Here is a 27,074-nt window from a genome sequence, read left to right on the forward strand (position 1 = left end):
GGTGTTAGAGCTGTACGCAGCCATCCAGTCAGCAGTGGGCTGAGTACACAGCCCTGACGGGGTGTGGGGTAGGGGGACACACCAGTGCTCAGCGTGGTGGTACTGAAGATGGCACTTCCAAGGCGTACTGTCTGTTAACTGGAGTAAGGCGCTATACTCTAGGTAGCCACCTGCTCTCTCAGGTGCTGGTCTTGTTGTCGTTTGTCAGATGCTTGCATGTGAGGGTGGTGGGTGGGATTTTGTAGTCTGTACTATGGTGTGATGGAATGCTGGGTGTATGGGGTCCTTCTGGTAACTTCAATGGAGTTGAGTGTTGGACTGAAAATCATTTGGACGTTACACTGTGACCAGCTAGATCAGGTGGGGGCCGGGTGGGCATTGGAGTTGGTTGTCTGCTGGACTGTGACGGGGGTGGGAAGCTCCTGCCCACCACATGCTGGACTGTTGGTACCAGGAAGGACTACGTGATAGGTGGACAAGTGTCAGACACTGAAGTCCAGGTCGTTTGCCCACTTCTATGCTGGGCAGAGTGTTGTGGAGTTCAAGCGTTGGTTGTCTGCTCAGCTGTGTGCGCGGTGGTAGGAGGCTTTTATCCATCCCATAGTGGCATGTTATGGAGGGATAGGGAGTTTCCTTCTAAGTTGACCGGAATTGAGGGCTACACTGCAGGTAACTGGCATAACAACACGCTGATTGTGGTGTTTGGAGTGTGGAATGTGGAATGTAGGAGTCGGTCATATGTGAGTCTATGAGGGTGGTAGGAGGATCTTGCCAACTATGCCATTTTATGCTGATCTTTGAGATATGTGGAGGCTTGCTGGTTGGGTACTGGACTGGACAGATATCATTCAGGCACCAGCTGATCAGCTGCTGGATTCAGATGGCTGGTAGGACCTCCTGTGGGACTTTTAAGGATTTCCTGGTAAGGAGAACAGAGTCAGGTGGTCAAGTCCAGGTCATTTGCCCACTGCCATGCCAGACAGGGTATTGTGGAGTGTGAAGCTGTCCCTGGCTGTCTGTTGGATTGTGATGTGATGGCAGGTCTTTTGTTCTTTAACACTGTGGTGTGTTTGGTGGTGGGTTTTTATGGTTGAAGAGTGTTTTTAACTAGGATCAGGTGCCAGGGTGTAGGTCCAACATGGTGGAGGAGTGCTGTTGGCGTTGGTCGTCCGCCAGACTGCGAGGGCGGTGAGAGGCTGTTGGCTCACTACGCTGTTTTAATTCTGGACTGTGAGACACGTGAGGACCTGCTCGTGAATGAAGCAGGATGGGGTTAGGACAGGTATGGTGCCCATTCCCAAGGGTCCGACAAGCTGGATGTATTGCTGGAGGTTGGTATGTTGGACTGCTGGAGGTGCAATTTTGGACTGTAAGTCAGTCACACATGAAATGATGACTTACAAGATGGAGGGTGGTCAACTCTGGAAGGGGTGGCGCATCAGCCGCTGAACGGCCGTGGTGCTGGACCCCTGCCATCCCTGTGCTCAGGTACTGACCTGCCTGTCAGTTCCCATTAGCTCACATACACACTCACAGAGCACCGCAACCCACTGCTGTCTCCTGGGGGCTCGGTTGCCTTGGAGATCCTGCTTTGTCCAATCCCGCCGAGTGTTATTTCAAGGTGAAGGTGATTCACTCAGCTGTCGCTCAGATTGATGCTGACAGGAGGAGAAACCCAGGCTGACTGCCAATGAGGGAGAGAGAGGGAGGTGGTGGGTTGGGTGAGCAACCAGGGGTGGAATTTGGCCCTGGATGGTATAACTGTGCCCTTCTGTTTCCCTGTGGCTTTCAGAGTTGCAGAAGAAGAGTGGCTCTGACCGTCGAAAGGGCAGCCGAAGCAAGCGTGGAGTTCAGCTCTATGATGTGCCATATGAGGAGAACAAAGGGGGCTCGGACTCCGATGGCGGAGGTCCGCAGCACGTCCGGGAGAGCCGGCTGCCCCAGGACGATGAGCGGCCCGCAGACGAGTATGATCAGCCCTGGGAGTGGAAGAAAGACAACATCTCTAAGGCCTTTGCTGGTAAGGCACTGCGTCACTACACAATTGGGGGTCCACCTGATTTGGCCACCAGGCATGGGTAAGTGGCAGGTGACTCAAGTGTGGGTCATGTGACATCATGGTATGGCCTTGTTGTGGTTTGTGTGGCAATAACTGACTAACCCAGATGGGCGGTGGGGTGTCTTCCTGGGAAGAAGCTTAGATATGACAAAATCAAGTGGATGGCAGCCTTCGTAATGTCTTCAGACATAGAAACCTGAGCACCATGGTGGGCTGCTAGAGGCTAGTTGCTGTGGGGTCTGTTTGCTCAGGTTGGAAGGCATTATCCAAATATGATGTCTGGGAGGAGCTTTGGCAATGTTTGCTCTGCCTGGGAAGACCCCTGGATATGGAGACCTCCATAGAATGGAGTAGCATAGCCGCATTGGCACTGCCCACAGGCCTGGGTGTGGATGGATGCTGCAGCTTCCCTGCAGGCTAAGAGGCCCGGTTTACTCAGACAGACCTGAATACTGTCCCAATTGCTGAAGAGCCCTTCAGGCTTTCTCTGCCATGCTTGGAGGTCTCTGTCTGTAATATTAATAGCCCTGCCAGCACATCCTCAAGTCGTCTGGCAATTTATTACCGAGTGAGCGGCTCCCTCAGATTGCTTTAATGAAATCGCCTCTCAGCGTCGCATCCCCTTTCATCTACTTAAGGCTCTCTGGGGCTTCCGCTGTTGTTGGCGGCGAATAAACCGGGTGGGACAGGACTGGGATGGGATGGGATGCGGGGTGCCCGGCATAGTGGCTCATTCCTCAATGCTCTCCTCTTTCAGTCCAGTTCGATGGAGCCGACTGGGACCGCTCTTCGCCCCCCAAGGAACGGCTGCGCCACGCAAAGCAGAGCCCGCAGAAGGGCAGCTCCAAGTTCCGCAAAGCTTCAGGACTGGAAGCCCCCACAATGTTAGGAGAGCGAGTGGACCCCACGCTGCCACTTGAGCAACAGGTGTAAGTCTTGTATTTGGGGAGCTTAGGGACAAGAAGGGCCCCAAGGAAAGGACATAGTGGGATTGATGATGATGATGATGATGGGAGGGCGGGGGCAAGAGGTGAGGTTAAAATTGAGATGGGGCATCTAAAGAATAAGTAGGGGATGATAAGGGCAAGAGGCGTGAGATGGTGAGTGGGCATCTGGAGAGGGAGGCGGAGACAATTGGGTTGAATGGGGCAATGGGCACTGGGAGAGGAAGGTCGACAGGGCAGAAAGACATTCAAGGTAAATGGAGTGGGAAGTCAAGAGATGGGCATAAACAAGGTGGCACCTGGAGAGCAAAGGGTTAGGGGGGTATCTGCTGAACAACCAAGAGTCAGTTAAGGGGTATGGGGGAACATTTAGTGTGATAGCAGGGCATGATGGGTCCTAAAGGGCATATGGGGAGCAAGAAGAAGTAAATTAGGGTGCCAATGGTAATTCTGGGGAGCCATCAGGAGGTGACTGGAGTGAGGGGACGTCAAAGGGGAAATGCAGTGTGGTGTGTACAGTATGGAGGGCAACACGAGACAGGCATTTGATTGGTGGGCATCTAAAGGGCAGCCTGGAGACCTGTAGAGGGACGGGGGCATTTATTGGGCAAGTAGAAGTGCGCTAGTGATAGAGAAAAGCTGAACGCAATTGGAAGTTAGGAAGTGCAATAGAGGGCAGCCAGGAGACAGTTTGCAGGTGAGGGGGGCATCTGAAGGGTCCTCGGAACAGGATTTGAGCTTAAAGAGCAACAAAAAAAAAACACTAAGGGGGATTTTAGAGGGCAAATGAGTGAGGGTGAGGGGTATGGAAGCATCTGCAGAGAAGGCAAATGGGGTTGAATAGCTAAGGGACATCTTTTGGGCAAGCAAGTGATGAAAGTAGTGAGGTGGAGGCGACTAGAGTAATGGGTGCAGTAGACCTCTGGAGAGCAAGCAAACATGGGTAGGGGCTTAGTGGGCACAAAAAGGGGGTGACAGTGAATCACAAAAGCAAACAGGAGAGTATTATGGGTAAAGGGGGCATCTTCTTCTGCTTTCCAATCAACCACAGCCACCTCTTGTTGACCTCTGCCTTGGCCAGACACATGATGTCATCAGGTGGTACGCAGCTTTCCTACGGGTGTTAGGACCCTCAACTGCTACACCCTCTAGTTAGTGGTCTGGAAGTGGTGGCTGTCTTGCAGCCTGAAGGGGTGTGCACCATAGTGGGCTAGAAGGAGGCACGTGCTGTTCTGGAGACAGTAATTGGTAAAGCGGGCATCTAGTGGGCAAGTGGAAAATAATTAGTGTTGCAAAAAAAGAAAAAGTGGCAGGGAAATAAAGGTGCAAGAGCAGGAAGAGAGGACATCAAGAGGGCACAGTGCAAACTTGAGGGGGGGATACCAGATTGGCACATTTATAAGGTGGGCAGGAGCAGAGAAGAAGAGAGAGTTAAAGGCAATGTTGGCACACAGACCTCTCTGCAGTAAATCTGGGATGGGATTGCAGGATCCAGAATGGAGGGAAGCGGGTCCTGACTTGTCTTTGTTCTCCTCGTTCCTACAGCTGGTACCATGGCGCAATCAGTCGCTCCGAGGCCGAGTCTCTCCTGACGTTGTGCAAAGAGTGCAGCTATCTGGTGAGGAACAGCGAGACGAGCCGTAGTGACTTCTCGCTGTCGCTCAGGTAACGCATCTTGGCGTGAAAGCTGGGTGGGTGGGAGTGTGCAAAATGTGTGCCTTGCCCCCCCCCCCCTTGTTGCCTTGCAGTCCCAGATGCAGGGGCGAGCGAGTCTTCCTAATTGCCGCTCCCGGCTGTGCTGTCCCCTATAATTATCCCAGCAATTTCACTTTCGTTCTGCCATGCCAGCTGCATGTAAGCCCCTCATTGCAATAATGAGATCCCCCAATTAATGACTCCCATTAACCCCCCCCCACCACCTCCATCGCCACCTCCAGCTCAGTGCAGATTCAGCTACCCACTGTGTAGAGTCGCTAATCCTGTTCCTTTGTGCTCTGCGGCTGCAATGGGGTTCTTGCTGCTGCTGCCGCCAGTGGGCTACGGATCACAGATCTCCTGTTGCTTCACTGATATTCATGCTTTGGGCAGCTCCCTCGTGCTGGCACCGCATGTAGCAGTGCGACCCCAATTTGCACGTGCTCTCTGTATCAAAGAGCCGACAGCTTGTTCCTCTGCTGCGGGACTCGGCTCATGAATAAATAACGTCGATGGCTGCCAGATCTGATCACGCAGTCAGCCCAGGCATCTGGGAGGAAATGCAGGGCAGAGGTTTGGGCAAGCAGGGTGGCACAGACAGGGACCTCTGGTCATGTTTGGCTTTGAGACTTGGACCAACAAAGTAAAAGCATTTGTGGAAGAAATGATGATGGGTATCTTACTGAAAGATGAACAGCGTGACCATGGGCAACGTGGGACGGGCATAACTCTGGGTAAATGTTTAAGCCAGGCAGACATTTCTGATTTAATACCTAACCTGTGCACTTGCCAGTCTGAAAAGTGAAGTTTTTGTTTTAGGTGGGTGTGGTGTAAATGTGGTGGGCGGGGCTGTGTCAAAGGTAGAAGGGTCTTGAGGATAGAACTGAAATGCATTATGGGGAAGGAGTGGCACAGTGGTCTACTCTAGCTCAACCCAGTCTTGACTTTGGTGGGGGGGATTCCTCCCACATCCCAAAGAGACACCCTTAGGTAAAATGAACATTTTAAGTTGGCAGTGTGTATGCCCTCGCTCAAACATTTAGTGGGCAATGATTAGACCTAAGGGGAAGAAGACAGGTTAAAGGGCATAAGAACTGAGTATGCCCACACTCAAACATTTAGTGGGCAATGATTAGGCCTAAGTGGCAGGAGACTGATTGATTAAAGGGCATATAGGGAGCAAGAAAATAACTGAGTTTGAGGTGGAGATGATTAGACCTAAGGGGCAAAAAGATGAGTGAGTATGCCCTGCAGTGGACTGGCACCCTATCCATGCCTGTGCCAAGTAATATTGGGTGAGGTGCTGTCCACTGGTTGACCCTAAACTGGTTAAAGCAGGTTAGAAAATGGAGGATGAATGGATAGGTGCATTGCAAGTGTGGTAGCTGGTGGACTGGTTCACATACAGTATGGTGCCAGACCTCTAGGGTTGGCCACTTAGGGTAAATCACCCAGCTTTTGTACAGTGCCATGTTGGAACGAAGGCATGAGAACAGGGTGCTAGTGGGTGACAAGCAGGTACAACGGGCATGTTGAGGGTCACACAGTCATCGGAGGACACAGAAGTGGCAAACTCAATGCTTGACTTAGTTGTTACCCGTTCACCTGGAGAGAGCAATCCACTCTTCTACGAGAGAGAACCATCACCTCGGACCACTGGGTAGTCATTATACTCATTGTAGGAATTTGTCAAATTTGTGTTTACCTGTGAACTATACAAAAATAAATCAAACTAAACTTGTGGGTGTGCCCAGTCCCACCACATTCCTTGATCATTCTGCCCAGTTTACTGGTAGCAGGTGAGGCATCTTAATGACTGTAACCTTCTGGTGCTGTCTCTACCAGTGCGTTGTGTGCCCGCTCTGATGCTTTGTTTGTGCCCCTCTTGTGTCCTGACAGGAGCAGTCAAGGCTTCATGCACATGAAGTTCTCGAGGTCCAAGGAAGGCAAGTACATCCTGGGTCAAAACAGCCCGCCGTTTGAAAGCGTCCCCGAGGTCATCCATTACTACACCACACACAAGCTTCCCATCAAGGGGGCGGAGCATCTTTCCTTGCTGTTTCCTGTGCTGGTACAGACTCTTTGATTGGACAGCGAGAGCTGCTGCGGCCTGTGATTGGACAGTGGTACCCTAAGCAGCTGTAAGGGTAAAGGGGGGGTGGCCGTGTTAGCATCCTTTTGTTCTGACTACCCCAAACCCCACCAGCTCCCGAATCATGTGTAGAGAAGACATCTGTTCAAAAACGCTGTCGTCTTTAGCCGTGGTGTTACTAATGTTCACTTAGTAGAAAAGCAGGCTGCTGCTTGCAGCAAATCCTGGGTTTTACCTGCTCGCTTTGTGAAACTTTCTAGCTTTTATAATAGAGTGTTTATAAGTTATGGGGAATAAAAGTCAATAAATGTAAAAAAAAAAAAAAAAAGTTGTGTGGCCAGATATGAGTGTTCTGCAATTGAAAGGTGGATGCCTTCAACACAGGACCACCAGCTTCACAATGCATTAGTGAACTTCCTGACCTGTCCCATCCACTTCGGACCTCCATTTGATCCCCACCTTCTTCGGAGCTGACCCACAGTCTGATTCTGTTAGACCTCCAATGGCCACCACCTAATCATTCTGCCTTCAGGAATCCAAGATGTCTGCACTGATCCAGAAATTCACGCAGTTCTGCATTTACGGACCAACCCTGTCAGGTTCTGCTGTCGCCCGTTTGCATTGGAGTTCATCTTGTCAGCTTCAACAACATTCACAGCTGGGTCTCTACACCACTGGAGGTCTGTAGTCCTGTACAGGGAAGAACCCGCCAGCCTCTCTGAGATACAGCGCCATTCCTGCTATAGCCGGTTTGTGAAGGCTGAACCTGTCGGACCCCACTGTCCACCCATAGTGTGTTTAAAAACTCCTACACGACTCGAAGAACTTCAAAAATTCACACTACTGCTTTATCCGACCACCGAAAAATCAGTACATTTGTTTCTTGATGAACTGCCAGGCCTTTAGTGTGTTCTGAAAAGCACTTTGCTGCTCACCATGAGCTTTTTTTTAAAGCAAAGCCTTGTGGCCTCCGCCTTTGAGATTTGCCTTCATTATTTGGTCCTTAGTAACACCTGCCATTACTCAGTGACACAAACTGTCTGCACCAAATCGAGTACATTTTGATATAAACGGATTAACATCGTTCCTTCACAGAAAGGAGTCGGAGCCCTGCTCTTTATTGTGTTGGAGGTGGCACATTTGCCATTTGTGCCCATCAGTCTACACTCAGTAACCCATAATGACTAAAATGTTTTCCAAAAGGCTTGCACGTTTATTAAAAAATCAAAATGGAAATCTTTCCTTCAGAGATGTGTTCAGGTGCCTAATTCAGAAATTTGTTGGACAAACCCAACCTTTTGATAGTAATTACAGCTTTGAGTCGTCTTGTCTAAGTCTCTGCAAGCTTCGCACACCTGGATTTTGGCCGTTTTATCTCATTCTCATCTTCTCAGGCTCCGTTAGATTGGATGGGACGCGTCTGGGAAGTGCCGTCTTCAGGGGTCTCCATGGATGGTCTATGGGGGTTTAAGGCTGGGCCACTCCAGTATCATCGTGGCTGCACGCAGGTCATTGTTGCACTGAAAGGTGAACCATCATCCCAGTCTGTGGTGGGCTGCGCTCTGATCCATTGTCCCAGGCTGAGGTGGGCCACATTCTGAACCATCATTCCAGTCTGTGGTGGGCTGCATTCTGAACCATTGTCCCAGGCTGAGGTGGGCCACATTCTGAACCATCGTCCCAGGCTGAGGTGGGCTGCATTCTAAACCATCTTCCCAGTCTGTGGTGGGCTGCATTCTGAACCATCGTCCCAGTCTGTGGTGGTCTGCGCTCTGATCCGTCGTCCCAGGCTGAGGTGGGCTACACTCTGGGGCAGGTATTCTTCATGGACCCCTCTGCACTTGGCTGCACCCATTCTGCCCTCAATTCTGACCAGTCTCCCAGTCCCAGGGTTGGTATTAGGTGGGTGATGAGCAGTGCCAGACCTTCACCAGTCCCAGTGCTTGCAGTTCTGCTTAAAGAGTTCAGTTTCTGTCTCCTCAGACCTCTTGGAGACCCATCAACTGCTGGAGTCGAGAGTGGTTTCCATCTGGCCATTCTGTCATGAATGCCTGATTGATGAAATTCTGCTGTGATGGTTGTTCTTCCAAAGGTTTCTCCCATCTCAGCAGCAGACTTCTAAAGCTCCACTAAAGTGGCCGCTGGGTTCTTGATCATCTCTCTGACGGAGACTCTTCTGGCCCAGTAATTGAGTTTCATTGGATGGTTAACTCCAAGAAGAAGATGGTTCCAAACTTCTCCCATTTCACAATCCCTTGAGGTCACTGAGCTCCTGGGAACACTCAGAGCTTTACCCCCTTGACCTCATTGATGCCTCACCACAATTTGATCAAAGAGAGTTTCCTGGACTTCATGGTTTTTGTCCTGACCTGCAGTGACGGTTGGACCTTCTATACACAGATACCCGCGTGTGTCTTTCTTAACCACGTCCACTTAACTCAGTTGGCCACAGGTGGACTCCAGTCAACTTCTAGAGGAGGAGGTGACACCTGAGCACAATGTGGAGGGCCACCTGAGAGATTTCATAAACCTGCAAACCTTAATGAGAACGTGCATTATGGGTAACTGAGTGTACTGATGGTCTACATCTAATTATGCAATTTTCATTACACTATAACTTATTAAGTTTGTTACATAGAGAATTCACAACTGAATGGAGGACAAGTGGGACATTACATGGAAAATCAGTGAATTAATTCAATGTAAGTCCATTTTCGTTTATTACAAGATATTTCGAACAATTCTTTTGTCTTGCATTGTTTTCCTGCATTGCATTAAAGGTTGCATAATTAGATCTGAACCACCCTATAGATTGATGGTCAAAAATGGCAAATGTATCCACTTCAAATTCAATCTACAAAATGACAAAGTATGCAGAAAGCGAGAGAAGTGTCCAGCTTAGGCCTCGGACAGATCCGAGCACTTGAGACACAAGGAGGTCCCTCCCCTGTTTTGCTGGTGAACTGAAGCCCCTCATGACGATTTGAATTCTAACCCTAATTTGAATTCTCATTAGTTCCACCCCTTTCCATCCATTATCCAACCCACTATCTCCTAACTACAGGGTCACGGTCTGCTGGAGCCAATCCCAGCCAACACAGGGTGCAAGGCAGGAAACAAACCTCGGGCAGGGTGCCGGCCCACTGCAGGGCACACACACGCCCTAGGGACAATTTAGGATAGCCAATGCACCTAACCTGCATGTCTTTGGACTGTGGGGGGAAACCCACGCGGACACGGGGAGAACCCGGGAAGCGAACTCCGGTCTCCTTACTGCGAGGCAGCAGTGCTACCCACTGCGCCACCGTGCCACCCTTCCCTTTAGTTCCTGCGCTCAAATGTGGATTCAGCATTTACTAAACTTCTAAACTATCGAGGTCTGTCAGTTCCGCATCTGAAGCAGTTGCTTTGGTGTCATATATTAGAATCAAACTGAACCAAAAATCTTAACATTTTGTATTTTATAGTACAGCATACATTATATATCTGCGTCTGCCCTGTCTAATTCATGAGACTGCACTTTTTAATACGTTCGTTATATGCGGCACTCAACGGAGTAGCGGCTCTGTGGCTAAGGATCTGCACTGGTAATCGGAAGGCTGACCCCATACAAAAATGGGAAATGCTAAGGAAGACGATGAAGAAGAATTAAATTATATGCTGCACTCAGCTGCGATTAACACTACGTGTTCTTATAGACTCATATAATTTGTGTAAAGTCCGCGCCGGACGTTTAGGAGCTCTTTAGATTAACTGTCTTTGTGGTCCTTTCTGTGTTATATCATTAGTACTGTATTATTACAGGTGTACAAAATGTTAATATTTATATTAACAATGCATGAATTGTGGCAAAGTTTATGCTCCACGGGGATGACACCCTCACCCTCAGAAGCACGAAGAGGTATAAAGTAATTGCTTGAGCCGCCCAGCTAAGACCTTCTCTGTTAGCCGAACGGCTTTGCGTACCCATTGCGGATGATAATTTGCGACGTCGCAGCAAATACGAAGAGACGTTTATTACATTAGCACGACAGTTTATCCTGGTGAAGCTTTTTTTTTTTTAATTTCTCTCTATTATAAAAAAACATCCTGAAAAGGAAAAGCAGGGTGACAAGACGTGATCTTCTCGGAAGAAACTTAAAAGACCCGCGAGACGCAAACAATATCAAATAAGAGAGCAGCCAGCAAAAGACTCAGTCGTGTAAAGGCACGTAGCACACACAGATCCTGTGCTCTCAGCACATACAGGGTGGTCCAGATCCAGATCGTCTGGATGACTTTATGTGGGGACGATTCCAGTTCGGCGTGAAGATGATTCTTCATGTCATCAGTTCGCACACTTCTCGATGGTCCGGGATTTTTCGGGTGATTTTCTATGTAATAAATTTAATAAGTTATAGCGTAATGAAAATTGCATAATTAGATCTGGACCACCCTGTATAAAGCACATAAGGACAATACGTTAGATGAAACGTCAACGGCTAAGCAAAGAAGAAAGAGCAGCACGGAGAAAAGAGACCCAAAAGCAGCGGATAGAAAAAAAGGCAGAAAAGAGATTATGAAAGCAGTGGAATTCGAAAGGCTCAAACAAACAATGGCGCGATACAGAGAAAGGTAAAGAGTATGAAAGCAGTAACATTCAAAAGTATTGTAGCCTTTTTTGTTTTAAGTGACTGTTAGGTCCAATTGAGGGAGGGAGGAGTACAGCATGGAAGACTGATAGTGGGGTATTGATTGATGCGGTAAGGGGGACAAGGGGCTGGAGAAGGTGCTAGAAAGTTGTGTTTGGGGTTGCGAAGTCGGCGATTGTTCAAGTAAAACTTCTGTGACACTTTATTACATCAGTCACTACAATATCAAAAAAAAAAAGATGGTTAAGATCACATTAGCGCAAACAAAAGGTGATTAATCATCAGGACCAGGTGTAACTGAAAAAAGAGCAGGACAAAGCGAGGTGAGAAATAAAAGGAAAAGAGCAGACAACAATGACTTTTCGCCTTAGCATAATTCAATGCACTGTGGAGCCGACCCGGACACAGACAGGCGGACATGTTGTTTGTCACCACCACACGTTTATTATATATACAATATTTACAAATATTAAAGTCACTCAGACTTAGTCACGTGCACAAACCCCAACACACACAGTCCTGGCCACAAAATGCCTTTCTTTGGGCCGCCTGCACACTCTCTTCTGCCTCGTCCTGCTTCCACCCGACTCCAGCCCTGAATGAAGGGAGACGGCCCCTTTTATATTCTCCCGGATGAGCTCCAGGTGATTCCCGACACTCCTTTATTGGCCACGCCTATGTGTGGCGGAAGTGTCGGCTGCTCTCCCAGCAGCTCACTGGGTGTCCTCTTAATTCTTCCCCCCAGCACTTCCTGGTGTGGCGGAAGTGCTGTGGTAACAGGTCCCCAAGGCATTGGGGTGCCTCCTGGCGGTGACCACGGGCCCCTACAGGGTGGGGCTTCCATGCCCTCAACCCGTGGCCCCCATGTGATCCAGGGTGGGCGCAGACCCACATCCGGTCCCTCACGGCGTCCCGGCCGGGTCGTTGCCCCTGGCATCCCTGACAGCACAAAACGTAGATTTACACAATAATAGACCATACGCTATGAGAATCTGTGGTCCCGCAACAGTTAAAGCCACGACAAGTTTAATTTCAAAGAAAACACAATTCAGTCAGGTGTATATTTATGATCATGGAGAAGCGATGCAAATTTGAACAGGCGACAAGAAAAGTACTGTATATATTCTGTGAATAACATTAGACACCAAAGGAGATCTTGATATGCCATTCGTATTAAAACGTTTACAGTTTCCTGTTAGAATAGCTTTTGCAATGACAATTAATAAATCACAGGGACAGACATTAGAAAAAGTTGGATTATTTATTAGAGAAACAGAAGCAATATTCACTCACAGGCAGTTATACGTTGTGCTGTCACAATGTGTCTCCAAAAACGGAATCAAAATTCAATGCGATCTTGAAGAAAAGGTAATTCCAAATATTGTTGTTAATGAAGCTTTAAAGTCAAAGTGCAAATAATGAAATTGAAACAATTCCAAAGAAAAAAAGCTTTTAAAATTGTGTATCCAATTAACCAAACACAGGGGTTGCCGAGCGCAGCGAGCAGGGTCCAGAGCCCCCTAGTCTAACAAAGATTTCTATGCACACACGTTCAGTTGGCCACCATTCCTATAACTGAACATTCAGCACAAAAGTGTACCGATAACACGGGGGTGGGGGCGTGGAAAGTGGGCGGAGCCCAAAGAAATGCAGCTAAACAGAGACGTCATCTTATGGGCCTCGAAATGTCTCAGGTCGCTGCATCTATCCGAGGCCTAAAACTGTCCTGACTGCAGCCGGACTCTACTGGTTTCGCTGGTGAACTGACGCCTATGTTACACACCCCTCATGATGATTTCAATTCCCTTTAGTTCCTGCACTCAAACGTGTATTCAGCATTTATTAAACTTCTAGATAGATAGATAGATTGATAGTAGACAGTGTGGTGTAGTGGAGAAGGCTCTGGACTTCCAGCCCTAAAGCTGTCAGTTCACATTCCACCACTGACGCTGTGTGACCCTGAGGAAGTCACTTGCCCTGTCTGCACTCCAGACTGAATGTTGTATTTGTACCCATCTTCCTTTTCCTTACTTGTACTCCTTGGTACCAATGGGGCTTTATAGTTTACTCCCACCCTCCATTATGTGCATGTATTGTGCATTTGCACCAATCCTGGCCGGACATGGCCTGTGTTCTCGGGATCTTCTACCAATTAGTGCCGTATTTGTGCCCGTGGGCTGAGGCAAAGTTTGCTTTTTCTGTGTTTTAGATAGATAGATAGATAGATACTTTATTAATCCCAAGGGGAAATTCACATACTCCAGCAGCAGCATACTGATAAAGAACAATATTAAATTAAAGAGTGATAACAATGCAGGTATAACAGACAATAACTTTGTTTAATGTTAACGCTATCTCGGTGGAACTGAAGAGTCGCATAGTGTGGGGTCTCCTCAGTCTGTCAGTGGAGCAGGACGGTGACAGCCGTCTGTCGCTGAAGCTGCTCCTCTGATTGGAGATGATCCTGTTCAGTGGATTCTCCATGATTGACAGGAGTCTGCTCAGTGCCCATTGCTCTGCCACGGATGTCAAACTGTCCAGCTCCATGCCTGCAATAGAGCCTGCCATCCTCACCAGTTTGTCCAGGTGTGAGATGTCCCTCTTCTTTATGCTGCCTCCCCAGCACACCACCGTGCAGAAGAGGGCATTCATCACAACCGTCTGATAGAACATCTGCAGCATCTTATTGCAGATGTTGAAGGACACCAGCCTTCTAAGGAAGTATAGTCGGCTCTGCCCTTTCTTGCACAGAGCATCAGTATTGGCAGTCCAGTCCAATTTATCATCCAGCTAAATTTAGGCCCCTCAACCTGTGGTAAAGCATGTGATTAGATGACCCCCAAGCTCCTCCTTTAACTGGTTCTAATAGGTTGTGCAGAAACCTGAGCAAACAAGCAGGTTTGGACTAAAATGTTACAGTACCAAATCTTCTTTTAAACCTTAAAAGTTTTTCTCTCATATGTTCTACATCACTATAAGGACGCCAGTAAAATAACCAAGCCCAGCATTAAAGCAGATACACCAAACAATTCTTCCAATGCCATCCCACAAGTGGCCAACTCGTTTTCCTGCTGGCAAGTAAGAACCTTTGCTCTGCGGGCTGATCCTGTCATCTTCAGCATTAACTGCTGCCTCCCGATCCTCCCGGCGCTTGCCTCACACCATTGACTCGTCCTGTCATCTTCAGCCATGCACTTCATTTCCTGCTCTAATTTGGCGGCGCTCGCTCCGGACTTCTTCTGCTATTTGCTTTTCAAGGTCAGCAGTCTGCCCTGTTAATGCTGAAACCTCCTCCTCCTAAACTGTGGCGGCGTGTAGCATGACTGTAACCGTCCCGCCGTGCCAGCTTCAGACACCCACGTGAGCTTCGGCATCCTTCAGAATCTGATCTGGTCACCCCTTGGGGGTCTGCTGTCTCCCATATTACCTCACAAATCTTCCAGTCTTGGGTACCAGTGATGCTTCAGTTACTGAATAATTGGGTCCAGTTTGGGGATCGCATAACGTCCTGCTAGCGCCTGAGCCTGTCTGCTTTAAATAAACGTCAGCATTCATCTTGAGGACTGACCCCGTCAGCTCAAATGTTATTTGCTTTGCTTTATATGATTACCACTGTATATCGTATAAGTCGGTTTTTGAAACCGAAAAAATCGATTGTGAAATCAGACCCCGACTTATACGCCCGTTCAAAAATACACTTATTTTTTTTTAACATCTTGCTTCCTCCAATCTCTCAGTTTCTCAGACACATCGAGTTTTGTTGCAGCAGCACAGTTACCAATTTCTTTCACTACTTCAACGACTTTTAATATAAAACCAGCTTCATATTTTCTTCTGATCGAACGCTCCATCGTAGATAAGGGATGCTCTTACGATAAAGGTGTATGAGGGTGTGAGATACAAAAAACACAAAACAGTGCAAACGTCAATTCAGAATAGTTCAGGTATTACAGTGTGGGCACAATACATAGAAATAAAAAGGCCGTGTGCTCCGCTGTTACTCTCTCAGGTGGGCGTTAGCAGATCATAATCTCTTGGACCAATAGAGGGAGTTTTCCGCATTCGATGTATACGACCGACATTATAAATTACCGGAAATTATACGGGAGAATCAAACACCGACTTATCCGCTGGAGAACTTTAACGCGAGTATGTACGGTACTTGGCGTACGCTTTTATCCAAGGCGACTTCCAACATCCAAGCTACAATCGGTTGCGTTTCCTTTTTGTTTTTGCAGCTGGAGTGCAGGCAGGTGAAGCGACTTGCTCAGGGTCACACAGTTTTTGATCGATCCTTCCACCTTTCCGACAGGCAGAATCTACCGACAGCCTGTTAAGATCGCTTAATCTCGGCAGACGTCCGGAGGATTGAATTCTTTTATAGAGGGCCTACAGAAAGTATTCACCTCCTTGGAAATGTTCACATTTTGTTATTAGACAGCACTGAACCTCAACTGATTTAATTTTCCTTTTTTTTTGACGCTGGTCAGCAGAAAAAGAGTCTTGAATGTCAAAGTGAAAAGGGATCCCTTGAAAGTGGTCTAAATTTATTACAAATAAAACACAACGCAATAACTGATGGCTTACAGTGCATCCAGAAAGTATTCCCAGCGCATCACTTCTTCCACATTTTGTTATGTTACAGCCTTATTCCTAAATCGATTAAATTCATTTTTTTCCTCAGAATTCTACACACAACACCCCATAAGGACAACGTGAAAAAAGATTACTTGAGATTTTTGCAAATTTATTAAAAATACAAAAACTGAGAAAGCACATGTACATAAGTATTGACAGCCTTTGCCATGAAGCTCAGATTGAGCTCAGGTGCATCCGGTTTCCCCTGATCATCCTTGAGATGTTTCTGCAGCTTCATTGGAGTCCACCTGTGGTAAATTCAGTTGATCAGACATGATTTGGAAAGGCACACACCTGTCTATAGAAGGTCCCACAGTTGACAGTTCATGTCAGAGTACAAACCAAGCATGAAGTCAAAGGAATTGTCTGTAGACCTCCGAGACAGGATTGTCTTGAGGCACAAATCTGGGGAAGGTTACAGAAAAATTTCTGCTGCTTTGAAGGTCCCAATGAGCACAGTGGCCCCCATCATCCGTAAGTGGAAGAAGTTCAAACCACCAGGACTCTTCCTAGAGCTGGCCGCCATCTAAACTGAGCGATCGGAGGAGAAGGGCCTTAGTCAGGGAGGTGACCAAGAACCCAATGGTCACTCTGTCAGAGCTCCAGAGGTCCTCTGTGGAGAGAGGAGAACCTTCTAGAAGGACAACCATCTCTGCAGCAATCCACCAATCAGGCCTTATGGTAGAGTGGCCAGATGGAAGCCACTCCTTAGTAAAAGGCACATGGCAGCCTGCCTGGAGTTTGCCAAAAGGCACCTGAAGGACTCTCAGACCATGAGAAACAAAATTCTCTGGTCTGATGAGACAAAGATTGAACTCTTTGGTGTGAATGCCAGGCGCCACGCTTGGAGGAAACCAGGCACCGCCATCACCAGGCCAATACCATCCCTACAGTGAAGCATGGTGGTGGCAGCATCATGCTGTGGGGATGTTTTTCAGCCGCAGGAACTGGGAGACAAGTCAGGATAAAGGGAAAGATGACTGCAGTAATGGACAGAGACATCCTGGATTAAAACCTGCTCCAGAGTGCTCTTAATCTCAGACTGGGGCGACGGTTATCTTTCAGCAGGACAACGACCCTAAGCACACAGCCAAGATATCAAAGGAGTGGCTTCAGGACAACTCTGTGAATGTCCTTGAGTGGCCCAGCCAGAGCCCAGACTTGAATCCGATTGAACATCTCTGGAGAGATCTTAAATGGCTGTGCACCGACGCTTCCCATCCAACCTGATGGAGCTTGAGAGGTGCTGCAAAGAGGAATGGGCCAAACTGGCCAAGGATAGGTGTGCCAAGCTTGTGGCATCAGATTCAAAAAGACTTGAGGCTGGAATTGCTGCCAAAGGTGCATCGACAAAGTATTGAGCAAAGGCTGTGAATACTTATGTACATGGGATTTCTCAGTTTTTGTATTTTTAATAAATTTGCAAAAACCTCAAGTAAACTTTTTTCACGTTGTCATTATGGGGTGTTGTGTGTAGAATTCTGAGGAAAAAAATGAATTTAATCCATTTTGGAATAAGGCTGTAACATAACAAAATGTGGAAAAAGTGATGCGCTGTGAATACTTTCCGGATGCACTGTAAGTATCCAGCCCTTTCAAGTCAGTATTTAGTAGGTGGCAGCCATGAGTCCGTGTGCACAGGTCTCTCTTTCGCTATCAGCTTTGCACATCTCCACAGGTGTCATGGTGGTCCAGCCACAAATTCTCATTTGGACTGAGGACTGACGCCAGACGTGTGGAGACAACCATCAGTGAAACGACCTCAAAGTGGGCGGGAGCGATTAGACGGCTCACTGATTGACACACTTCTAAACCAATCTAACGCCTCTTGTAGGCAGGGCTCATGGTAGGGGCGGGGATTCAGAACTGCAAAGATCAGAGGTGCTCTCACAGACACGGCCATCGCTCTTCTGCGTGTCGTCCCATTGGGGAGGATGTCAAAAGAGTGCTGAAGTCTCACAGTATGCAACGCGTTAAAACGCTGCGGCTATTCTCTCAGGCCGGGCTGTGTGTGCTCTCTGTTGTTCAGTTATGACGATAGTGTAGGAGTCGATGGATGCTTGAAGGAAATGACAGCCATATGTGTGAAAATATGAACTGTAAACGGAGTGTCACACTGCGTCAAAAGGACTGCCGTTAAGAGAGCGGATAACGAAGAGCCACAAGGAGACACAGATTTCGGTACTCGAAACAACCACATGAATAAATCTGCCTAACAACACCAGCAGAAGCGGAGATGAGGCTGCACGACATCCGCCTTCTGACTGCACATCTAAACGAATAACTCAAGGAAGTAAACGCGACTGTCTAATTGGAAAGGCAAATATGGCCTGAGAGAATAGCCGCAGCGTTTTAACGCGTTGCATACTGTGAGACTTCAGCACTCTTTTGAGATCCTCCCCAATGGGACGACACGCAGAAGAGCGATGGCCGTGTCTGTTCAGGGTTGTTTGTCTGTCGCCAAGGCAACCGCAGTTTCGAAGAACCACGGAAACAACTACAAGCTGACGGCTGCCACGCGCACGCGCACGCGCAAAGCGCCGGCCACCCGATGGGTGATGCAGGGCACATTATAACTTGGCCACACTTGGCCCCGACCCTGCCAGTTTGCTGTGTTTGTGTATACAGGTAGTAGAATGGTAGATCCTGCTACAGTAAATAACCGTGCTGTTCCTTTTTCAAGTGGAATACAACTGGTTTTGCTAAATTGGGGTGCAGGACAACAACTCACGAGTCAATGTCCTTAGACCACAACGCTTATCTAAACTCTGTTTGCTGTCGTTATGTCATATAGTGATGCAAACGTTTATCCCTTTCTGCCCTGAATTTTCTGTTTTTATGGGAAAAATTATTTTGTGACATATTCCACCTTTGGCGTGTCTAGGAAGCTCAAAAATGAAAAAACAAAATAATTATCACTATTATTATACAATAGCCGCCAAATACTTCAATCTTCTTGAGGAAATAAAATTTAAAGTGGTACACACAGTCTGGACGTGTCCATTTTCACTTCCACGTTTTGTGGACTGCATGCCAGTCTCTCCAGTCTGCTCTGATAGTAGCACGGCCGGTTCCAACAGCTAGAAATTGTCTAAAAAAGGCAGGATTAGATCCTGGAGTTTTAGCCAATTTTCACCCGATTTCCCAATTGCCATTTCTGGCTAAAATATTAGAAAGAATTATTTATAATCAATTGGTCGATCACCTTAACTCCAATAATTTATTTACGATCTACCAATCTGGCTTTAGGCGTTATCATGGTGTTGAGACGGCCGTCCTGAAAATATTCAATGACATCTCTATTATTACTGACTCGGGTGGCGTTGCAGTCCTTGTCCTCCTTGACCTGTCCGCTGCCTTTGACACTACTGAGCACGAGATCTTCTTGTTGGGCTGAAAGGGGCCGCTCTTAACTGGTTCAGGTCACATCTAACTGGTAGACACTTTTCAGTGACTTTAAATTCCTCTTTTTCGTCTACTGCTCCTCTTAAATGTGGTGTTCCTCAGAGATCCATTTTGGGTCCTATTATATACTCTATAAACCTTCACCCTATTGGAGCTATTCTTAGGAAATTTAACATTTCTTTTCACTGCCATGCTGATGATACTCAGGTTTATATTCCCGTCTGCAACTCTGCAATAGATCAACTGCACAACCGTTTTTTTGATCTAAGATCCTGGATGGCTAAGAATTTTCTTGATCTGAATCAACATAAAACGGAGGTGCTTATCGTGGGTCCAACAGGTAAAACCCAAATTGGTTTTGGACTTCCCCGCTCTTTCTCTGTCTTTTGCAAACCTGAAGTCCGCAGTCTTGGTGTTACCTTTGACAGTAACCTCTCTTTTGAGAAACAAGTTAATTCTGTAGCCAAGAGTTGCTTTTACCAGCTTCGTCTATTAGGTAAGATCAAGCCTTTCTGATCTTCTAGGGATCTTGAGAAAGCTACTCCTGCTTTTGTCTTTTCTCACCTTCATTACTGCAACTCGCTGTATTCTGGAATTAGCAAATCGCTGATACGCAGGTTACAGTTGGTCCAGAATGCTGCCGCTCGCTTTCTGGTTGGGGCAAGAGAGTCTGATTCTGTTTCTCCTATTTTAGCTTCTTTACACTGGCTGCCTGTCAGTTTTCAAATTGATTTTAAACTCTTGTTGCTAGTTTTTAAAGGGTGGCACGGTGGCGCAGTGGGTAGCGCTGATGCCTCACAGTTAGGAGACCCAGGTACGCTTCCCAGGTCCTCACTGTGTGGAGTTTGCATGTTCTCCCCGTGTCTGTGTGGGTTTCCTTCCACAGCCCAAAGACATGCAGGTTAGGTACATTGGTGATCCTGGATTGTCCCTAATGTGTGCTTGGTGTGTGGGGGTGTGTGCCCTGCAGTGCGCCCTATCCGGGGTTTGTTCCTGTCCTGTGATGGTTGGGATTGGCTCCAGCAGACCTCCATGACCCTGTAGATAGGATATAGTGGGTTGGATGATGGATGGATGATATCACATAATATGGTTTGGATTCATTTAGAGTCTGGGGACTCATGTATAAACGGTGCGTACGCACAGAAATGTTGCATAAGAACTTTTCTACGTTCAAATCGCGATGTATAAAACCTACACTTGGCGTAAAGCCACACACTTTTCCACGGTACCTCATACCTTGTCGTACGCTCGGTTTTGCAGACTGGCGGCACCCAGCGTCAAAGCAATGGTACTGTTCTTGTGTGATTACTCCTTATTTTCATGACGCGGCTTTATAAATACACAGAAACTAACCGCATATTGTTTATTAGTGTAACGCATCTGATTGTAATTAACGTGTAACAATATAATGGTCCGGGGAACAGCCATAGTATTCCAAATACCATAACTGCTTTAGCGTTGTTACTCTCACTGCACCTTCTTCTTCTTCTTCTTTCAGCTCCTCCCGTTAGGAGTTGCCACAGCGGATCATCTTTTTCCATATTACTCTCACTGCACGACTCGGAGTATTTATATCACTGTATCTGAGTGTGAATCACAGCAGCAGCTGATCGGAAAGAGAATTATCGGTATACGGCATTAAGCACACGCTGTCTCAGCCACAGCAAAACGTTTTAAAGCCTTTCCTGTACAGACCTCGCGGTTCACAAACAGTTTCATCCCAAGAACTTTAAATGCACTCAATCAATTGCTCCTTGTAGAACTGTTAGTACTTATAAGTACAATCACCTCACTGTAAACTTGCACTACAGTTATAATATCTCACAACCTGAGCCACTTTATAAGGCGCGTATTTACATATGATGACGATATAATTTTTAAGGTGAAATGCAGCAAAATATGTTTATTAAATTATACAGATAAAACTTTAACTTCATTTAAATAATCTATATTCTTCACTGGGACTGGCGTGAAGGATAGAATAATTAAACATGTACTACGAAGATATTTCAATGCTCCTTAAACGTTTCGAAGAATCGGCGCTAAGCTTACAGATGGCTTAACTTCTATTACAGAGCTGATTGCGTATTACTTGGAGAAAGAAAAGCACTGACTGCAGTGGCGGCTACGCCAATATATATTGAATATAAAACAGAAAGAGAAAATAACAACACAGCTAAAAACGCAGCGACAAATTTCGGCAAAAGTTAAACGCTTGTGTCATGAGCACAAGACGGCTATGCATTATCCGCAACGGACGTGGCCATCCACCGTGCATAAGATGCCATACTGACATTGGCTGGCTTAAGGCCACCACAAGACTAGAGCCGACATTGAGTACTGCTGCAATAAATTATTTAATCGAAGGTCGCACATAATCACTGCGCGTAAAACCCACATTTAATAACGAGCTTTAACTCCTATCATCATGAAAATGACATCACGTATACATCTTAGTATTTTAGTTATTCAGAGAGCTGTAATATCACAAATGTAATGGACTCTGTGTCCAGTTGGAGGAAGAGAGCCAGTTTAAGAAGCAAGTAGTGATTCACACACATAGAGCACATATGAGTAGAAGATCAAATACAAAACAAAGCATTTAACGTGCTACTTTAATTACGATGTGATTTGAGAAACTGGTTAATTAAACGATTTTAAGATGAAGTTTATGATGTTCTACTTTAATGACAAAATAAACAACGTGATTAAAGTGGAAATGTCGAGATTGAAGTTGAACTTTCGTGCTTTTTCCCCACCGTGTGCCTTTTTTCTCTGTACCCTAATAAGCTTTCATATGACACTCAGACAGTGGGCTTACAACTCTTCTTTTCACGGCGACTTTGATATGTGACTTCTTTTTTTATTTCCGGCACTGTGCGATTTTGTGAACGTGAGCTTTCAAGTTTCTCCAACACGCTATGTCACTCGATCAACTTCATTTTGTTGATTATACCACGCTTTATTTGAACAAATAGTATGTTTTTCCTTTGCCTCCACTTGGTATTCGCTGAAATTCTTATATTTCCCCCGTGCTTTTCCCATTGTCTTTTCACAGAAGGCTGCGCTTAAGGGCGATTTATATTGATTTGCATATTCAAATAGGCGTAATTCTGGGAGGAGTTGGGGCGTTACATAATGCGCGTGCACGAGCGTTAGTTTTCACTCTGATCAGGATTTATGTAGCGGAAGAACGTGGAAGTTGGAGTACGCAGAAATTCCTGCCTCTGGATTTTTCTGTGCGTAAGCACATTTCAGCTTTTGTGCTTACGCCATGTTATAGTGCGAGTTCTACGCACGGCGTTATACATGAGGCCCCTGGAGACCTCGGCCATCAAGCTGCCATTCCACGGCTGAGTCAGCGCTGGGCCAGCCAATTCAATGAAAGAACCCGTCTTTATCCCATGATTCCTGCGATCCTCCCTCAGGGATGACTTTACCTTAGGCAGGCAAAACAACTTGGCAGTAGAGCAGTGGCACCAAGTGCCATATTTGAGTACCGAGAAGAGAAACAGAATAGGTGAGGGTTAGTATCAAATTCTAACTATCATGTTACTTGTGTTTTAGTGCTAATGACTGACAACAGAAATGCAGCCTGTACAGTTAATCAGCAGCTCTAGTCAGGGTGTGCTAAACTGAAGTCATGAGTCTTCAGCCGGGATTTGAAAGCTGAGACTGAAGGGGCATCTCTTATAGTAGCAGGCAGACCACTCCACAGTTCAGGGGTCCTGTAACTAAAAGCTCGACCTCCCACTGTTATTTTATTAATCCTTGGAATCATAAGCAGACCGGCATCTTGAGATCTTAATGTGCGCTCAGGTTTGTAAGTCATGATTACCCCCTAACTTTAACCATTTATCGTACCTGCTGACCCTGCTAACCCCTAACCATAACCATTTCTCGTACCTGCTGACCCTGCTAACCCCTAACCTTAACCATTTATCGTACCTGCTGACCCTGCTTACCCCTAACCTTAACCATTTCTCGTACCTGCTCACCCTGCTAACCCCTAACCTTAACCATTTCTCGTACATGCTGACCCTGCTAACCCCTAACCTTAACCATTTCTCGTACCTGCTGACCCTGCTAACCTCTAACCTTAACCATTTCTCGTACCTGCTAACCGTGCTAACCCCTAACCTTAACCATTTCTTGTACATGCTGACCCTGCTAACCCCTAACCTTAACCATTTCTCGTACCTGCTCACCCTGCTAACCCCTAACCTTAACCATTTCTCGTACCTGCTGACCCTGCTAACCCCTAACCTTAACCATTTATCGTACCTGCTGACCCTGCTAACCCCTAACCTTAACCATTTATCGTACCTGCTCACCCTGCTAACCCCTAACCTTAACCATTTCTCGTACATGCTGACCCTGCTAACCCCTAACCTTAACCATTTCTCGTACATGCTGACCCTGCTAACCCCTAACCTTAACTATTTCTCGTACATGCTGACCCTGCTAACCCCTAACCTTAACCATTTATCGTACATGCTGACCCTGCTAACCCCTAACCTTAACCATTTATCGTACATGCTGACCCTGCTAACCCCTAACCTTAACCATTTCTCGTACCTGCTGACCCTGCTAACCCCTAACCTTAACCATTTCTCGTACCTGCTAACCCTGCTAACCCCTAACCTTAACCATTTCTCGTACCTGCTGACCCTGCTAACCCCTAACCCTAACTTCTGTCCTATAACTGCTGTGACGTGTGGTGCTCTGGCTCTGCAGTTGGATTTTATCGCACTCCGGTGTAGATGGTCCCTGTCCCTCTCCAGCTTGTCTTGCCTATGCACACTTACTTCAAGCAGACATAGAAGTCATTGCAGTTTACTTCCCAAAGTAATCTGATTGGCTGACTCCATTCTCCCTTTTAAAAGTAGCTTACATCTCATCTGTTCACCTTACACCCATTTATTCTCCCGATGCTCCAGGACGTTCACATTGTTGTTCTGAAGCCACTCCTGGGTAGCTTTAGCTTTATACTTGGGGTTGTTGTCATCCATCTTTTTCCATCTTCCACACCAGAAGAAAATTTACCATGCCTTTTTTTTTTTTTTTTTTGCGCACACGTAGAGACGAAAATATATGTGGCAATGGTGTGAATTTTGCTGGTTGCAAAGCACCAGTAATCTTGCGAAATGTTTCTGCCATGGGGTTTTGCTGCTAATTCCATCTCACACGCGCTATGCTGCTTGTCAGGAAATCTCACAGACCTTTCAGCGCCGTACACGTCCTTGCCAGCTCCAGACAAATGTTAAGATTCGTGTTCTTGCCAGTGCACATACGTTATGCTCCTCACGCTCGCCTGATCGTGGCAGACCCCATCTTCAAGCAAGCTCTGCCTTGGATTGGGGATTATTTTTTTTTTATGTCAGAGGTTCTCCATTTCATTGTATTGAGTGTTGCCCTTGCACTCCATGCTGTCGTTTAATTCTTGTTTCAGTTTTCCCTTCAGCAGGATGAGCCACCTGTGTCTTCCACTAATGGCTGACTCACACTCAGTTGTTCCTGCCACAGCCTGATCCTCTTTGCTTCAGGCATTCTCCCCAGAGCCCGGTTACTCCGGGTTTAGTAATTCTGACTTGTTTTACTACATAATGTCATGAAAATGTCAGGCTGCTCCTGCAGCTACAAACATTTTCCTTTAACATTTACATTTATTTTTTTTTTTTTGATTATGGGTCATCCAGTCGTTTTCGACTCCCAGCGAGTACATCGATGGTTTTTTTCTCCTAGACGGCCGATAATGAACCTTTCCTTTTTAAATCTCCCAACGGTGCACTCATCGCCTCCATAACTGAACCTGTTGTGAAAGACAGGGGGCACCACTGAGCCCCAAAACCCCAGACATGACCCCACCAAGGCAGTCCCGGGTGCCAAGAAATGTTTTTTTTTTTTTAATTCCATTAATACCTTTTTTACAGATCACACCCCTGCAGCTGAGCTCCATCTTCTGCGTCCCGACCCCAACTCAACTGGAGGAGGCTGGACCATAGAAATAGAGTTACTAGACGGCTCATGACCAGCAATGTCAACGTCGCCGCCATATTGCGAGTGGCACTGCTGTGGAGTGAAGTAATGAATAACGTGCTGCTTGAGATTGTACACACCGCTGTACGCTCCAAACCTGATCCCGGGGGATTACATTTCATAGGTATGGCTGAGCAATTGTTTAGGTTATATTTGGCCATTAGAAAATCCCGTTTTATAATCTTAGCACTCAAGGTCATCTTACAATAAAATTAAACAACATTAGTAAATTTAAAACAAGAGAATGATAAATCAAAAAGCAATAATTAGCAAACAAACAAAGATAACTGGCAGTAACAGTGCAAAATTCACAATTGGTATGCCAGTTTGAAAAGATAAGTTTTGAGGGCAGTTTTAAAATGTGTTATTGAATCGAGCTGACGAATATGAAAATGAAGAGAATTCCCGAGTCGAGGAGCACCAGGAGAGACGCTCGAGCTCCCATAGCACAGAGTCTGACGTGCGGTACAGAAAGTCGAGCTGCAGAGGAGGATCTGAGTGAGTGAGAGGAGTGCCAGTCTGGAGGAGATCAGTGAGGTGTGGAGAGCTTTAAATGTTCAGAGCGGGATTTAGTATTGTATTCAGTAGTTAACAGGGAGCCAATGACGTTGAGAGAGAATCGGTGTGATATGTTCAGTGGATTTAGAACAGCAGCTTATTATCCTGGCAGCAGAATTTTGAAGAAGTTGTAAGCGATGGATACGTTTTGTGGTGACTTGGGCATTAACCGATACTTCAGTACTGTGTTGTGTAAGAACAAGATGTCTAGAAATGTTTCGGAGATGGAGGAAGGTAGCCCGAGAAATGTTACTTATGTGGGAGGAATTATTTAATAATAATAATTATTATTTAATAATTGCCATTATTAGTGTATAAATGGATATAAATAATTACATTTAAACGATTCACCAAAATCTGTTGTATGTAAACGATACTGTTTTAAACGTTATTGTTTTTTCATCAGTTTCCACGTCTACCTGTATTAGTTTAAATGGCACTTTTGCCACTCGCAATACGGCGGACGTATCGTGTCGACTGGGCAACACCGCAAATGCGGCGTCTATCTATATATGCCTATGGGCTGGACGGTTTCCTTTTATGTTGGACCCGGGATTACTATAAATGCAAGGGCATAGGCCGAAGGAAGCACTGCAGGGTTAAATGGAAGTCCCCCTGAAACAGCGAGTCCTTGTCCCTACAGCACCCTCTGGTGGTACCCAAGAAGAACCTCAATAGGGTTGTCTCTCAGAACTACAAATCCCATGGATCCTTGAGAGTGTCCATACTGGGTCCACGACAGCTGAGCACCGCCATCTATCGTACTGGAGGAGGAACTGCTCTTGATACACAACCTCTCCCAGTGCATCCACTAATCTTTCCCCTTGACTGGGATAATAATCCAGCCCCATCCCAGCTAAGGGTTATCCTTTCTTCTCATTTTGCTCTCCATTATGGCTTCTCGGCCAGGCAAGGATCCTCCATAGCACTTACACTGTCCACTTTGTTGCTGGTCGTCATCTTCTTCCTCTTTCCTTCCCGCCATCAGAACCTTTTTCAGAGTCCTGGGT

The 27,074-nt window shown here is 46.6% G+C and overlaps 1 protein-coding gene across 3 annotated transcripts in view; it reads left to right on the plus strand.

Moving 5' to 3' along the window:
• Positions 1–7,108, plus strand: part of LOC120537777 (SH2 domain-containing adapter protein F-like) — a 30,439-nt gene extending 23,331 nt beyond the window's left edge. For all 3 annotated transcript variants that reach the window (XM_039766969.1, XM_039766967.1, XM_039766968.1), the window contains exons 4-7: positions 1,793–2,020; positions 2,817–2,988; positions 4,549–4,668; positions 6,598–7,108. In XM_039766969.1, coding sequence (XP_039622903.1) covers positions 1,793–2,020; positions 2,817–2,988; positions 4,549–4,668; positions 6,598–6,784 — 707 coding nt within the window. In that variant the 3' untranslated portion in view covers positions 6,785–7,108. The remainder of the gene's footprint in view (positions 1–1,792; positions 2,021–2,816; positions 2,989–4,548; positions 4,669–6,597) is intronic.
• The last annotated feature ends 19,966 nt before the right edge of the window (positions 7,109–27,074 follow it).

This window comes from Polypterus senegalus, chromosome 10 (assembly GCF_016835505.1).
Source record: "Polypterus senegalus isolate Bchr_013 chromosome 10, ASM1683550v1, whole genome shotgun sequence".
Taxonomy (NCBI): domain Eukaryota; kingdom Metazoa; phylum Chordata; class Cladistia; order Polypteriformes; family Polypteridae; genus Polypterus; species Polypterus senegalus.